Below are 15,887 nucleotides of genomic sequence, written 5' to 3'. Positions count from 1 at the left end.
ACAGGGAGGAGGGACCCTGGAGGTGGTGAGGATGGCACAGGGAGGAGGGACCCTGGAGGAGTTGGGGATGGTACAGGGAGGAGGGACCCTGGAGGAGTTGGGGATGGCACAGGGAGGCAGCACTTCGATCTGTTGTGCACAGAGTCACCATCAGTCATACTCAACAGCAGCGTTTCACATCTGAGTAAACGGAGGTCCCCCACGCCTGTCTCCTGTCTGATTTCCTTTATAGCAGCTGCTACGTCCGGCATTCTCTCACTTATCCTCTCCAGAAAAAAAAATTCCTGTTCAGCAAGAACGTCGCCTCATTCCCTCAGCACCCAGAACGGGGTGGGTATGGAGCAGGCACTCAACAGAGTTTAATATTTAAAGTAAAATTCATTTTACTTGACTGGGTTCCCTAAGGGGAAAATGGGAAGAAAAATTCTAGTCTTAGATTTCTTCATCTACTGAATTTAAGTGTATTAGTAAAAATCATTAACACGACATTTTCACCACTAACATTTTACGCTTGGGGCACAGCAGAGAGCAGTGCAGGTGACCCCCCCATACTTCACAGCTTATCTTTGCAGCCTGACAGCAGCACCTCATTTCCTGAGAGGAAGAGAGTCACCACTCCCACTTTACAAGGGAGCTCTAGTGGCCTAGGGGGTAAGGGGTTGTGCTGTCAACCCCAAGGCAGGCAGTTCGAATCCAGCAGCTACTCCTCAAGAGGAAGATGATCTCTTTGAAAACCCACTGGAGGGTCAGCTGGGAGCTGGTTCGGACTCAACACCCATGAACAGCAATGTCCTCTCCAAGGGGACGGCCGCTAGCCAGAGGCGGGGAAGTTCGCGTAGCACGCCTGGACGTGCAGCGTGTGTGACCGGAGGCAGAAGGGAGCATGTGTGAAGTTTACTTCCCACTCAATTAATGCCTGTCGTTCTAAATCAAGTGTTCAATTTTCTTTGTTGTTGGCGAAACAAAACCTGAAAATCAAAGATCTGAGTTCAAGGACTGAGTCATCCACTTGAACAAGTTCTGTAAACCGTAGCTTACATTATCATTTATTATCCAAAATATAAGCACATGGAGAACGAAGGCGGGTGTGGCTGACAACCACAGGGGTAAAAAGGAGATTCGAACCACCGCACTCTCACAGCCATCACGTCACAACTGACTCGCCGCTGGTCCTCAGGGAGCTTGTGGAGGCTGTAAACCACACGGGAGTGGACTGCCCATCTTTCTCCCACAGAGCAGCTGGTGGAACTGAACTGTGTTCTCTGGGTTGGCAGTGCCAACTCCTGACACACAAGGCCACCAGTGCATCCCAGGCAACACAGAGGCAGGGCCTTTCCTGTCTACGCCTCATCCCTGAGCAGGGGAGTGTCCCTCTGCCTCCCTCATCTGTGAGAGTCCTCCACCGTCTGGAGGACAATCAATGCTTCTTAAACAGCAAGGGCAAGGCCCACAGAACAACTTGAAGAACAGTCGTTTCTGCCAGTCATTATGGGCACAAGGTCTGTCTCTAGTGGTCACAGTCCCATGAGAACCAAGGGCGGGCACTGAGCCCAGCACCTGCTAGTTCCTAGTGAACACACAGGATCCAGCAATTTTAAAATGCTTTTATTGCGCAGCTGCCACCAGGTGGGGATGGAACGCACCTTGCTCCCTACAGAGGGTCCGGCCTCCGGAGGGCAGAGCATGGAGTGACCGGCAGGAAACACTCGCCTCTCTGCACAGCCCCTAGTGAATTACAGCACGTCTGCCTTACATTCCTGACATCTGGGAGGCCACCACACTGGCTATTCTCTGCTCCTGCAGCCCTCAAATGCCTCTCTCTGCAGAGGTCACTTTCCTGCACCAGAAGGACCTCACACAATGGTCACGCATTCAGCAAGCGTTCCAGAGGAGACACAAGGCCCAGTACTGAAAGGACACGGCTGGACGAGTGAGCCCTCGCTCGTGCTTACTCAGGAGGGACAGCGGGGTCCTCGGTCAGAGAATGAGATCACTGAGTTGGAGACCACCCCTCCCCCGCAGGTTCCAGCTGAAGTTCGCTCTGATAAAATGCAGACAGCATCGTTCTTTCAGGCCACCTCACAGACTTGAACTGAAGAGAAAATGGGAGGGTTTTCTAAAGGGCATTTCCTATCAAACAGAATTTCAAATTCCAGGGCTATTTCTACAGACAGCACAAAGGGCTAGGTGAACCTCTGAAACCACCACCCTGAGATAATCCTTAAACCTGAAATAAGAAATATTTCCTGGCTCCTCTTGAAACCAAACAACACTTTAGCTCAACCAGTCAAGACCCTCTGCCTTGAGCACTGAGCCTTTCTAAGATCTATTCAGAAGGGACCAAACGGACAATAGCTCAAAGGCAGACAGACAGCAAACCTGAGGCCAGGGCTTTCCGAAGAACGAGAGAGGAGTGTCCTGGAAAGGGCGTGAGAAGGGATTCAGACCTGGAGGAGGAGAGCCCACCGGGGAACCCACCGGGCGCTGTGTGCAGGAGAGCCGGCACCGGGGCACTCTGCAGGACGCTCACCCGGGACATTCTGTTGTGTGTATCCTCAACAACAGAATAAATAAATGGGCTTCGGGTTTTTGTAAACTTGCTCTGCAGGAAGCAGGGCAACTGGGTACAGTCTGACAGACGGAGATGCTCTTCTCTGCCAGAAGGCCAGGCCCTGCTCCGCGGTCAGGAGAGGGGTAGCCTCTGCAGGGCTGGCGACAATCGTGGGGACTGTACCAGTTACTACGTTGCTCCCTCAGTCCCCCTCGGCCTGATTCTATTTAGGAGAAGCAGAGGTTCCAACATAAACATCAGGACCGGAATTCTAACCCTATAATGTTCTAACTTCCAGGAATGAAAATGCTCAACTTTAGTGCTTACATTGACCTTCTCGGGAGTCAACTAAATTTGGTTCTAAATAAACTCCCAGAAGTCCTAGTACTTTTGCACAGGAAAGTTAAGAATTGAATACTTGAGCTCAGGAATTGGCAAACTGCAGCCGCCATGCTCAAACCTTGTGTTCTGGGGAATCAGTCCTTATTTGCACACGGACACACTGATTTGCTCACAAACTGCCTGCATTCGCTTGATAAAGGCGGGCTCTGGAGGCACCAACAAGGCCCGCACTGCCCACGGAGCCCGCAATACCTGCTCTGTGGTCTTGAGAGGGTCGGCCCTCCCCTGCTCCACTCCAACCGGCCCCTACGGAAGCCGGAGACGGAGTCATCCAAGACTAGCAGGGAACACAGCCTTGTCTTAATAACCGGCAAGGCTTTAACTCATAAACTGAAATCCTAACAAGCTTCATATTTATAGAAGCAACATTTTTGTGTGTTGGACAAGCAAACAAAAGAGTATTTTCACATTTGTCATCAATGGGAAAAGGGTCTTTTCCCACACTCCCATAAAACCACGGTGCTCAACTAATTTTATTCAGACTTCTCAAATAAACACTTACTGGAAGCTGAGTCAACAAACATACCGCCCCCAGTCCCAAAAGCCATTTCTGAGAGCGGGGTTAGCTTGACATGTGGGACCTACAACACTATGCCTTCCCAAGCAGTACGCCTTTCTGTTCCATGATGTCATACTGTCCTGACGCCGGATCATAAGTGCTGACGATGTCGCAGAAACCTAGAACAAGCCTTCAATAAAATATAGGTTTTCTAACTGTTAAACATTTACAGCACGAAGCTGAATATATCCTGCTGCTGTTGTTTCTGCCATCAAGTCGGGCACAATCCTACGAACAACAAACCGATCTGAATCTTGCCTTAACCTGCTCCAGCCTCACCTTCTGACCCAACGAGCCCACTGCTGCAGTCACCATGTCAGTCCATCCTGCTGAGTCTTCCTCTCTTTCGCTGACCTCCCGCCTTTCCAATCATGTTATCCATTTCCAAGGACTAGCCTCTCCTAGCAACATGTCCAAAGCAAGATGTGAGACAAAGTTTTTGCTTCCAAGTAGCACTCCAGCTGCACTTTCTTCAAGACATATCTGTTATTTTGGCCGGCCATGGGATAGTCAGTGCTCTTCTCCAGCACCGCAGCTCAAAGGCATCAATTCCTTTGTGTCATTCTTATTCACTGTCTAGGTCTCAGATGCATAGCAAAGGATTAAAAACACTATGGCCTGAATTAGGCGCACCTTAGTCTTCAAACTGACATCACTGCTCCTCAGTACTTTGGAGAGGCCCTTGGCAGCAGACTTTTCCAATACTTTCTGATTTCTTGACTGCCGGTACCAAGGGTATTGATTGTGGATACGAGCAAGAGGAGGTTAAGGACAGCATCAATCTTTTCATGTATCACGATGTTGCCTAACAGTTCAGTGATGAGAATTTTTGTTTTCTTGATGCTGCAATGTAATCCAGGGTAATTATTATGCAGGTTATTGATGAGTCTTCCTCCTATCCTGATGCCACCCTCCTCTTGATAGAGTCCAGCTTCCTGAATGACTTGGTCAGTGGACAGACTGTGTAGGTATGGAGAGGGGGTGTATCCCAACGCACAACTTTCTTCATCTTAAGCCCTGCAGGGTCCTCTCACCCTGTCTGCACAACAGCCTCTCGGTCCAGGTCTAGATTCTACATACACACGTCACTCTGTGGCAGTGCCGCTCCTCTGTCAGCCACAGGTAGGGTGTGTTTTCTGGACTATGCAAAAGCATCTGACTAGTACATTCTAGTACATGAGCTAAAACATTCAATTCACGTTTTTAAGTGAAAATGGGGTTCCTCGCTGCAATGAACGGTGAGGCTCTTTCCAGAGCACGGTGGGGAAGTCAACGCTGGGCAGGGGCCTTCGGAGCTCAGCACTGATCCTCACCCCCCACAGAGATCTCTCCCTCACTGTCCCAAGTGAGGCTGAGAGAGACGGGGTGTTCAAAACAAACACCAAAACCAGCCCATTGCTCCACATGACATAACCCTATGCATTGCCGTGAGGATGGACATCGCTGGGAGAGGATGGCATCCTGGCTGCCAACACTGACCCTTCATCAAGGATGAGGCCACTGAACACTGGGGAGAGCCACACATTACTAACACAGGCAGGGCCCCTAAATTGTTCATGTGGAAAACGGTGCACTGGAAAATACGAACAAAACAGTCCAGTCATTCCAGGTTTAAATGGGGAAAAATACACCTCTCTGTCATCTTTTCAAATCCCTGGTCACCTGTCCGATTCTGAACTCTCCCAAACCTTTCCTGGCTGGCCCTGACAGGAAGCAGAGTCCTCGTGCGGTGAACACGTGAACACCTACAGTGAACACTGCTCTGTGTGTGTGTGCCCGGACTAGATGTGAGTGTGTGCACAGGACAGAGGATCTGCCCACGCCCTGGCATGCTCACCTCCCAGCGAGCGACATTTGCAGTTCTCTCCATGTGATCAGTCTTCTTATGAGACTTCATGACTCTTTAAGGGAAAGTAAAATCAGAATAAGTATTATCTTCACAAAAATAACACAGATTCTCCCCTCCCTCCTTTAACAGCTACCCACAATACAACAGTAGGTGATGGGCCTCAGACAAGGACAGTGGAAAAGGTGCAGATCTGAAGCTCAGCCATCCACTGACGCTTTAAGCCACAAACACACCACCTTCAGGAGTCTGAAACGCCTCCCAGAACCACCAGCAAGTCAGGCCCCTCTGACCACCAACCTGAGGTGACCCTGGGGGCCGCTCACTCACCTGGGGAGGGTCAGGTGGCGCAGGGCGCTCAATCTCCAGGAGGGGACCTGGGAGCAGATGGTGCCAGCGCAGCCTCGAAACACCCCAGGAATCATGTCCACAGCGCCAGCCACAGAGCGTCCTGCAAACGGGAGACCAAGGCTTGCAGTCACTTCAGGGAGAGCGGCCAGCAGACCAGATTCTGGACTTCTGCTGCTGTCGCCGCTGCTGCTGAAGAGGCGTCAACTCACCAGCCCACCAGGCACCAGCCCAACAACGCCCTGACGCAGCTTCAGAGCCGATTCCGCTCAGGGTCCAGCACAGAAGCTCTCCATGCTGGCCGAGAGTCACATTTCTAGTAAGTTCTAAAATCTCTGGCCAAGTCCATATGGCAAATCTTGGGCAGAGGAGAGTAGTTTTTTCCACTAATAACTGTATTTTGCCCCAAACCAAAGAGGCCACTAGCAACGGGTCAATCCCAGCTCACAGCACGTGGGGCACAGGAAGACTGTCCCTCAGGGCCCCCGAGGGGGACTGTCCCTCGGGGCTCCCAAAGGGGACTGTCCCTCGGGGCTCCAGAGGGGGACTGTCAGGGCTCCCAAGATGACCCCTCCAAGGCTGCTGGCTGCTACAGCTTCTCCCCATGGGGCGGTGAGTGAGTGTCAACTGTCACCAGCAGTCGCCAGCTGACAATTTTCACCACTGTGGCACCAGGACCTCATCTCATCCAAAGAACATGACAAAACGCTTTCATAGTCTTGTTAGACAAATACAAGGGCAGGCATGTTTCCTGATGTGAAAACACACAGACAGCAGACATTTGTAACAGCGTGAAGTGCAAACTGCTCAAACAGCCGTAACAGAGTAGGTGTCACGCTGTGACAGGGTCCCCACCGTCCACACTGCACGGCCAGGAGAGGGAGCAAACCCAGCGGTACAGGATGGCCTGGATGGATCCCACAAACGCCACACAGAATCAAAAACACACAACCTGAAAGGACACACATTCTGTAACTCCATTCATGGTATGTTCAAAACCTCGTAAACAAACCCATCATGTGAGAAATCAAGTCAGCGATGACAACACTGAGGCCAGATCTGGGAGCTGATCACCTGGACAAAGCCTGCCCGCGGCCCTCCCTGGATGAGTCCTCCCTGGACGAGCCTGCCCTGGGCCAGCCCTCCCTGGATTGGTGACAGCCCTCTCTGGATGGTCCCCAAGATCAGACCCTCTGGCTGTCCCCCCCCATAGATAAGGCTGCCCCTTGGCTGGGACCCCCATGGATGGGCCCCCCCTGGATGAGCCTCTTCTAGATGGGCCCCCCGTAGATGGGTTCCCCCTTGGATGGGCCCTCCCTGGATGGGCTTCCCTGGATCGGTGATCAGCCCTCTCTGGATGGGCCCCCAGTGGACAGCTCCCCCCTCCCAGACTGGATGGCCCACCCTGGATGGGCTCTCCCTGGGTTAGCACATTGTTCTGGTTCTAGCCTAGGCTTCAAATCAAAAGGGACACTGACCACGGAAGGTGCCTCAGCATTCACATTCTAAAGTGGGCCCTCTCACACAAAGAGCACCGACTGGGGATCTGTTGACAGATTGCTAGTTCCTAACATTTTTGTTTTCCTAACAAAATATGTAACAATTCATAACCTTCTTTGTCTAAATGGGCCACTTCTAACATGTTACCCTATCTATACTTTCTAATCTTGATTATCACAAGCTTGAGAATAAACAAAAATATATGTGAACATTTTATATTTTAATTCTGAGCTCTTTTGGAAAAAAGTCACTAGACAAATTAATTTCAGTAAACGTCATGTTTAAAAACCCTTAAAGCTGAGTAAGAACAAATTCCTTCCCAAACACCCCAGGCCAGAAGCCCCTCACTTGTGAATAGGTGCTGACTGACCCTTCAGTGTTCTGTACGTCGGAAACCACTGACCTCACCCCACCTGAGCACACACTCCGTGACGACCACCTGTCCCTGCTGCAGAGAGCCTGAAATCACAGGAAAGGCTGAGACTCCTCCTGCACCAAGGGGAAACTCTGGCGGCTCAGTGGTAAGGGCGCTGCCGAGGCAGTTCAAATCCACCAGCCGCCCCACGGGAGAGAGATGGGCTGTCTATTCCTGTGCGATTTACCGCCCAGAAACCTGCCGCAGGGTCAGCTATGGGTCAGTTCTGATTTGATGGTGCATTACAACAACAACAACAAAAGCTAAGAGCCGTGTATACATCCTGTCACTTACCTACAAGTGCAGGACACACAGGGACAGGTTCATAACCAGGAACTGCTTGTACTGATAAAACCGTTAATTTAGCTGTCATCCACTAACTCACAAACAGTAAGTATCATTATGTGGCAGGCACCGGCCCAGGGACCACAAAGACAGTCTTAAGCAAACCCTCCTACCCTCTGGTGGGTGAAATAGAAAGTAAGAACACGCAAACACATCTTGGATGGTTAACTAACGTAAAAAGTCCACTACCTTGTAATTTAAGTCTCACGAGAGAAGGTCGGCTTCTCATTATCATCGTATGATAAAGCAGCGAGTCGGTGAAAACAACGTGAGCCCTCTTACCTCATGCAAGACTCCTAATGCCGTTTTAATCCTTCAAACGTGCAAATCCCAGAACTGGGGTGCTTCTGAAAGGAAGAAGACGACACTTCATTACGGTCTTGGACCTCAGGGGTCGTTAGTGTCTGCAGGGCAGAATCATTAGTAACTCTGTGGCCTGATACTACGCTGAGACCTTCTGACAAGCAATGGTTGGGGCGTGAACAGGTTTTCTACATGCTGGGGTTCTCACAAAGTTCCTGAAACAGCGGAGACAACACATAAGAGGGAACTACGACACTCAGGTTTCAGCCTGGAACTTATCCATCTTTGGTCCTTTACCAAGGATTTTTCCAGTGCTGAAGCTTGACGGCACAAGAGGGAACTACGCTGGGGGAAGAGAGAAGACAGGACGGCCACATAAGAGACGAGGACCTCCCAGCCAGTGTGGTCACCACCAGTCAGTAAGTGGAGGTCTGGGCGTGGTCAGGTTAACCTTGGGGGCAGGAGAGGGGCAGGGGTGGAACCTCCCCTTCCATGTGGAAGACATAGGGTACCTCCGACCAGTGTGGTCACCACCGGTCAGGGTGTGCAGGGCTGGGCGCTGACATGATGATGTCCACAGGTGTCAGGGACTGAGGCTTCTAGACTAAAACAGACCAGGAAGAAAAGCCTGGCAGTGCTGAGAATCTGTCAGTGGAAGCCCGATGGTGAGGTGGTCCAGTCCACCAGGTGTGGGACAGAGTAGGACAGGGCAGCGAGCTCCCACTGTGCACAGGGACGCCATCAAGGGCCCCATCTATAGCAGCTAAGGCGACATTGTTACGTAGGGAAACACAGCTCTACCCAGCTGACCAGGGCGCTAAACCCGCCTCCGCAACAGGCTATGCGCCCGGGGACAGTGCCGCAGCCTCCTCCACCCGAGAGCCAGCAAACACTAATTGTCCAGATTCTTGTTAAACTCGAAACTCTCACTTGTTCACAAGAACAGTCGTTATCAAGAGTGCCACCTCGTGGCGAATGAGGGCATTTCATCAGACTGTTGCTGAGAATTTTTCCAAAGCTTTTTGCCATTGACCGAGGTATTAAAACATAACAACTGTTTAAAATGCTTAGTGATTTCATGTGTAGAGTTAAGGCACAGACTCAATCTAATGAATCAGACCAAAGCAGATGAACACACGTTGTAGCTGTTCGCCACTGAGTCTGGACGGGTTCACAGCCGTCCCTCGACAGGGCTGCAGAGGCCATGAATCATGTGTGAGGGCACAGACCGTGTTTCTCCCTAAGAGCTGCAGGCGGATTCGAACTGTCAACCTTTGGGTTGGCAGTGCAAGTGCTTACCACAAGGCCACAAGCACTCCCTAGAGAGATGGGAGGGGTAGATAACCATGGTTTGTCGTTTGAGCATGACCATTGTGGACAGATTGGGCGGAGAGTGACAGCAGTGAAGGAGAGAGAGGGTCAAACATGCCTCAGAGAGCAGTAAGACCCGGAGAGGAATCGGGACAATCCTGGCCATGGTCTGCACAAATCCCAGGGGCCCTGAGGCCAGCACTCAGATGCTATCCTGAGGCCCCTGGTTCAAACCCACTAGCTGCCTCACAGATGGGGTGTCTGCTTATGGCCGTGCTCCCACGTTTAACATGTGCAGCTCTGGGGACCCTGTGGGGTGGTTCTGCTCTGTCCTCAGGGTCAATGTGACTGAGAACTGACGAGACAACAGCGGGGCATTTGGCAGGGAATCGTGCTGGGATTCACTCCAAGTGGATCAGTGGGCAGGCAGGTGGAGTCAGAAGGGACTGACCTCACCCTTCAGGTTTTTCTAGCTATAAATCACATGGGAGGTTACTGCCCATCTTCGTCTTGAGAAGAAAACCACACACAACGTTTAATGTGGAACTGGCGGCACTGGGCTTAGCTTTGACTCCATTCTGCTGTACCAGCTTGGATAAGACAGTTCTTACCATTCCAGAATGGAGAAGCTGACACTGATGAGAGGGAAGCATTTTTAAAAATGGCCTGTGGATAGACTGGACGTATGTGAAGAGGGTGACCAGAAACAAGTGCAAACGCTCTAACACCTTCTTCCCCCTGCCAAGGGCCCTGGTAGCAAAGTGGGTCACCTGCTGGGCTGCTAGCCGGAAGGTCAGGAGTTTGTACCCACTGGCCCCTCCCAGGGAGGAAGGTCCCAGAGTCTGCTTGCATAAGACCCACATCCTCAGAAGCCCTGTGGAGGGTCACTGTGGGGTTAAACAGCAATGACTGCAGTGCTCTGGAGCTCCTCAGAGGTCATGATCTGACACACCAATGCACAACTCCCCAGACACGATACACAACAGCACAGGACAGCTCACTGCTGTCGGGTCAGCTGTGACTCACGGGGCTGAGACTCCACGGTGTCCAAGGCAATGAAAGAATCCTCACAGAAGGAAACTGTCCTTCCTTCTCCTTTAGAACACCTAGTGGATTTGAACCTGTAACCTTTCCTCTAACACAACAGCTTAACACAAAAGAAGCCAAGTCACCAGGACTCATTACACAACAACAGTCCTCATCAAAGACAATCTCTAAATGTGCAGCAGTGAATAAATGTAAAATAACACAAGTTCTATTACACCAGTAGGACCTATTCTAAAGTCAATGCTACATGAAGATTTCAATTACTGTCAATTTTCAGATCAGCAATGCAGCATTAACACGGTGTGATTAAAATAAAAACATACACCTGGAACCTCAAATGACCCCGTCCAAACTCAATGCCACAGTGTGGACTGTGAAACACAGTGACATCTGCCCCTCTCCAGGTTTCCAAGGTCACAGAATCAGGATGAGACCGCTCATCCACCCCACGGAGTGCCTGGCGGCTTCCGACCATCAACCTCAGGGCTACACCACCAGGGCTCCTAAATGACCTGTACTGTTGTCGATGCTGTTCTGTGCCATCAGGTCAGAACAAACTCAGAGCTGACCCTCCAGGGGGTTTTCAGAGGCTATAAATCGCATGGGAGATGACTGCCCATCTTTCTCCCGTAAGCATTTGGATTCGAACCCCATGCCCTTGGGTTGGCAGCACAGTTCCTTAGCACTAGTAAATCTGCTTTTATCACACTCTCAGACCGCAAGGATGAGCTGAAGCAGAGTAGAGCACATGAGCACGGTGCAAGGTTGGGCAGGACTCTGCCCTATTGCACAGAGGAGTCGAGGCTATGTAAGGACACTTAATGATGTTTCATTATGAAAGGCTTCCACGCCCTTTGAGAAATAAACACAAGGTGCAGCTGTCAGTTGTAACGTTTCTTTAAAACAGTAGCGAGTGGAGCAAAAAGCTGTTCATGTTTGCTCATGGTTTGCTTTATTCAACACAGGGTAAACTCAAACCAAGCAGAGAGCCATGTGAACCACCACCTCAGGCTGACAAAGGGGGGCTAATAGACAGCAGAGGGGAAGCACTCTGAAAGGACAAGGGACCCCCACTTTAGGGTCCAAAATCTCAGCAGTCTGCAGTGCTACAAGGCTGCTTCTGCTTCAGGGTTAGTTTTGTTGTTGTTTAAATGTTTGCTTTTTAAAACCTAGCTTTGGCTGACATGAATTCATCACAGTGATTGGGGTCAAACAGAATGGATTTCTCAGTCTAGATTCCTGCCATGTAAGAGCTTTGCCTCCTCAGGGAAGTTCCTCAGCCCATAAACCTCAAGTTTATCTCAACGATGATACACTTCAGTAGGCTGTTCTTAAGGGAAGCACTCAGCATACCCTGTCAACTGTTACTAAGTAGCAAACTAGGACCTCACACCTGCCACTCTCCCACACCCACCTCATTTTAAGTAATACTCATAGACAGCTGAGAGATTATAAAGAAACCTATCAATAATCCCCCAAAGCCAATAAAACTATTAACCTCAGATCTCAAGACTTCCCAGGTGAGAGTTTCAAACTGCTTTCTAAATGAAAGTTTCAAACTACTTTCTAAAATCACAATTAATTTATACTTTCCATGAGCTAAATATACACCATCAGTTATTGTCTGGTCAAATACGGCCTATATTTAATGCTCAGAAAGAAGCCCTGGTGGCATCACTGTTTCCTGTTATGCTGCCAGCTGAAAGGTGATCGATCAGTTGGAATCCACCAGTGTGGATCCAGGGAACAAAGATGAGCAGCCATCTCCTGTGAGATTCACACCCAGAAATCCGATGGGGGGTGCTGTGAATTGGAACAGACTCTGCAGCCAAAAACTAAAAACAGTTCTCAAGCTCAGAGGAGCCACTTGGCTTAAATGTTAGGTCATCTGATTCATCTTGGACCAGGGTCAGCATTACTGAGGACACACACCTAGAAAATAAAGGAAGGGGAGGGGGACAGCACAGGAGAGGAAGACCGCAGAAGAGATGAATTGACACAGTAATAGGGGTAGGTGTGTCAGAGACAGTAGACTGGCTCAGGACAGGGCAGGGTTCAGAGCTATTGTGGTACAACCAGAGACATGACAAGGGTGAGGGAGCCACACTGCTCCCTGGAGGCAAAGTTGGCAAAGCTTCGTCTCACATTCTTTGGGCTGTTAGGAGAGGCTATTCTTTGCAGAGGGACATCATGCTTGGAAAGGTCAGCAAAAAAGAGGAAGACCCTCAACTAGGGTAGATTGACACAGAGACTACAGCAATGGGCTTGAGTGTGTTAGAGATGATGAGGACGGCACAGGGTGGGACAGGGTTCAGACCTGTCCTTGACAGGGTCACTCTGCGTTTTACTTGACTGCATCTAATAACAAACAAGGGTAAGGGAGAGGCGTCCTGGTGGCCCAGGTGCTTACACTGCTAAGCGGAAAGGCTGGCGTTTGATCTCAGGAGAAAGGTGGCACCGCCCCTGGGAACCCTGTGTCCTATACACTTGCTTTAGCAAGTCGGAATCGACACACAGCAGGATTAGGGAGAGGCGGCGGGAGTACCTGAAGTCACGTGCCGCCAGGGACTGTGACAAGTCACTCCATGAACTGTCAAGCAATGGAGAGAGAGGCTAAGGCGGAGAGCGAAGCGGCGCTCCCTTCCCGAGGGCCGACCAGGGCCAGGCGGATGGCCCGGAGAGGCCGCGGCCTCCGGCCGGGCGTGCAGGGCCTCGTGAGGTCGAGGAAGCCCGGGGAGAGCGCGCGGCCGTTCCTGGACACCCAGCTGCTCCAGAAACGTGACCACATTCCTCCGGCGGCGGCGCCTACATGACGTAGCAGCCGCGCGCGCCATCGCGACATCCTATTGGTGACCGCCGCCGAGTGGGCGGGGCTGTGAGTGACGTAATCCCGCAGGCCGGGCCCTCCGCCCGGTGTCTCCGCCCCCTAGCCCGCAGTCGCCATGGTGATCGTTACCGGGCACCCAATTGGCCTGAAAGCCCGGATGTGCGTCATTGCCTGTGCGCCGGAAGTAGGCTTCGTGCCGGAAGTGGGAGCGCCGGAGCAGCCGCACTGGGTTAGACGAGGAGACGGAGGAGCGCTGCGTGGGTGTCTGCCATCCTGCTGGCTCAGGGGCAATGGCGGTGTTTCACGACGAGGTGGAGATCGAGGACTTCCAGTATGACGAGGACTCGGAGTCGTACTTCTACCCCTGCCCGTGCGGTGACAACTTCTGTATCACCAAGGTAACCGCGCTGCGCGGGGTCTCCTCCACGGCTTCCCCACGGGGCCCTCCTCGATCCTCCGCCCGCCTGGTGTCCGAGCTCCTTTGCGTGCGGCGCGTGGTCCTGCCTGGAGCCCGGCCGGCGCGGCGGCCCTCCTCCCCTGGCACCGCTCTGTCCGCCGGGGCTTCCCTTTACGGGTGTTTCGGGGGAGCTGTCCCTGATGCACTGGGTTCGAGACGTTTGCAAACGGGGGATCGGAGGGTTCTGGGCGAAGATGGGCCTGGGGAGGGAAGGCTGTGCTGACCCCGCGGTGTCTGATTCTGTTGTAGGAGGATTTGGAGAATGGAGAAGAGGTGGCGACGTGTCCCAGCTGCTCTCTCGTTATAAAAGTGATCTATGACAAAGTAAGGGCTCCGATCACAGGGCGGCAGGGAAGGGTGCGTGGAAGGAAGGTCAGGGACCTGGAACAGCTTCTCGGTGCTGGAGAAAGGTTTTTAAAGGCCTTAGACAAAGGTTTTTAAATAAAAGTTTTAAAAGCAGCAACGCAGTAGAATGTATCAAAGAAAAATCATCCCAACGATGGGATTTGAGAGAGGAGAGGAAATCAGGGGGAATAAAGTGACGGGAAAGGTTAGATGACGAAACAGCGACCCAGAGTAGTTGAATGAAAGAACTTGGTCCAAGATCAGTAGATGATAGCAAAGTTAGAGGGCTTGGGGTCAGAAAGGAAGAATGATGGTGGTGGCTGCAACTTAATCTCTGTCCTCCCCCAGAACCCTGTAAGGGACTTAAACTGGGATAGAAGATCAGACAGTAAACTTCTGGTAGAGATATTACCTAAGACAGCTGTTACCCGTGTTGTGAAATACATAAAGATCTGTTCCTTTTGGTTGAAAATAAATGTTAACTTTGCAGAGCTCAGGTATTTGGCCACATACTGCCAGAAAGGCATTTTTTCATTCAAGGAAAAATTAATACAGAGGCGCAAAAGATGTGATAGGCTTTTTAGGTAAAATGTGGGTTTTGAGAAGTAGGTGCTTGCGGGAAAGATGGGAGGATTTGCTTCTAAGACCAGGTGCTTTGTACTAAATAGGAACCCAGCACTTAAAACAGATGCTGCCCTTTAAGGGTTGCATTTCTGGTGCAGACACTGACTGTGAACAAGGGAGGCACAGTGTGCAGCAGCTAAGGCAGAGCTGTCTGGCCACTGTGACAAAGTTACAGTTTTGTATTCATGCACTCGGGACCTAGAAGCTCGGTGGTTAATGGCTCTCCTCCTGTCTTAGGACCAGTTTATGTGCGGAGAGACAGTCCCAGCCCCTTCAGCCAACACAGAATTAGTTAAATGCTGACGAAGACCCTCGGATTCCAAATCCAGAACACTTGGGAGTGAGCCTTGATGGACAGGTCAACTGCGGCTTCTTCCTGGGGACAGATTTTGTGACTTGCTGTGTCATCAGAGCGGACTCCTGCGTGGACAGCAACCTTCCTCTTCAATAAAGGAGCCGCCGTGACATGAAATGCCTCGTGTTTCACGCTTAACACTTTTGGAAGCCAGTGTTGCTTGTTTTCCACCTGAACTTGAAGGGAAAATGGTGAATTTTAAAGAAACCAGGGCTTGCATTCCCACTGTTTCATCATTTTTGTATCTTTAATTAATATCCGATGACAGCATCACCTACCTCAAGGTCATGAGTATTCCTTGGCAGGGAAGGGATTGGCCTTGGGACTTGGTAACCAAGATTATTAGAATTCACCCTTCGGTGACTTGTGACTTCACCTCTCCTGTTCAGAACTTAAGAATACCTGCTTTTTTGGCAGGACTGCCCTTCCAGTTGCCTTTCCTCTCCCCTAAGCAGCCCTCTCGGCCTTGTCATCATTGAAAGGCCTGCATTCTGTTAAGTGTGCCACCTGTTAGACTTCAGCTGTGCAGTCAGGCCTTGGGATAACCCAGCGGCACCATCATCAGGTCAGTTCCTATTCGGGTGACCCTGTAGAACAGTCAGCTGGCCCCTGGGTTCTCCACGGCTGTGAGTCCGGGAGCCACATCTTCCCC

The 15,887-nt window shown here is 51.1% G+C and overlaps 2 protein-coding genes across 3 annotated transcripts in view; one reads left to right on the top strand and one right to left on the bottom strand.

The window, feature by feature from the left end:
- Positions 1 to 13,461, bottom strand: part of OXNAD1 (oxidoreductase NAD-binding domain containing 1) — a 30,793-nt gene extending 17,332 nt beyond the window's left edge. The window contains exons 1-3 of the mRNA XM_006883403.1: positions 13,173 to 13,461; positions 5,689 to 5,809; positions 5,350 to 5,413 (exon numbers count right to left, since the gene is read on the bottom strand). Coding sequence (XP_006883465.1) covers positions 5,350 to 5,413; positions 5,689 to 5,809; positions 13,173 to 13,461 — 474 coding nt within the window. The remainder of the gene's footprint in view (positions 1 to 5,349; positions 5,414 to 5,688; positions 5,810 to 13,172) is intronic.
- A 283-nt stretch (positions 13,462 to 13,744) lies between these two features.
- Positions 13,745 to 15,247, top strand: DPH3 (diphthamide biosynthesis 3). Of its 2 annotated transcripts, XM_006883334.1 has the most exons (3): positions 13,745 to 13,852; positions 14,161 to 14,235; positions 15,118 to 15,247. In XM_006883334.1, exons 1-3 carry the CDS (start codon positions 13,745 to 13,747, stop codon positions 15,181 to 15,183), a joined length of 249 nt encoding a protein of 82 aa, XP_006883396.1. In that variant the 3' UTR covers positions 15,184 to 15,247. The 2 variants fall into 2 exon arrangements, with proteins under 2 accessions (XP_006883396.1, XP_006883397.1); XM_006883335.1 differs by lacking the exon at positions 14,161 to 14,235 and having other exon boundaries at positions 15,118 to 15,183.
- Positions 15,248 to 15,887: the final 640 nt, after the last annotated feature.

This window comes from Elephantulus edwardii, unplaced genomic scaffold, assembly GCF_000299155.1.
Source record: "Elephantulus edwardii isolate Elephantulus edwardi_28Jun2011 unplaced genomic scaffold, EleEdw1.0 scaffold00027, whole genome shotgun sequence".
Taxonomy (NCBI): domain Eukaryota; kingdom Metazoa; phylum Chordata; class Mammalia; order Macroscelidea; family Macroscelididae; genus Elephantulus; species Elephantulus edwardii.
This window is presented reverse-complemented; position numbering and strand designations above follow the sequence as displayed.

Bases quoted from the DNA above. Each gene is read 5' to 3' on its own strand.
- DPH3 (XM_006883334.1), top strand. From the start codon at position 13,745: ATGGCGGTGTTTCACGACGAGGTGGAGATCGAGGACTTCCAGTATGAC. The intron at 13,853-14,160 runs GTAACCGCGCTG...ATTCTGTTGTAG, and splicing joins ACAACTTCTGTATCACCAAG to GAGGATTTGGAGAATGGAGA. The intron at 14,236-15,117 runs GTAAGGGCTCCG...CTCCTGTCTTAG, and splicing joins TAAAAGTGATCTATGACAAA to GACCAGTTTATGTGCGGAGA.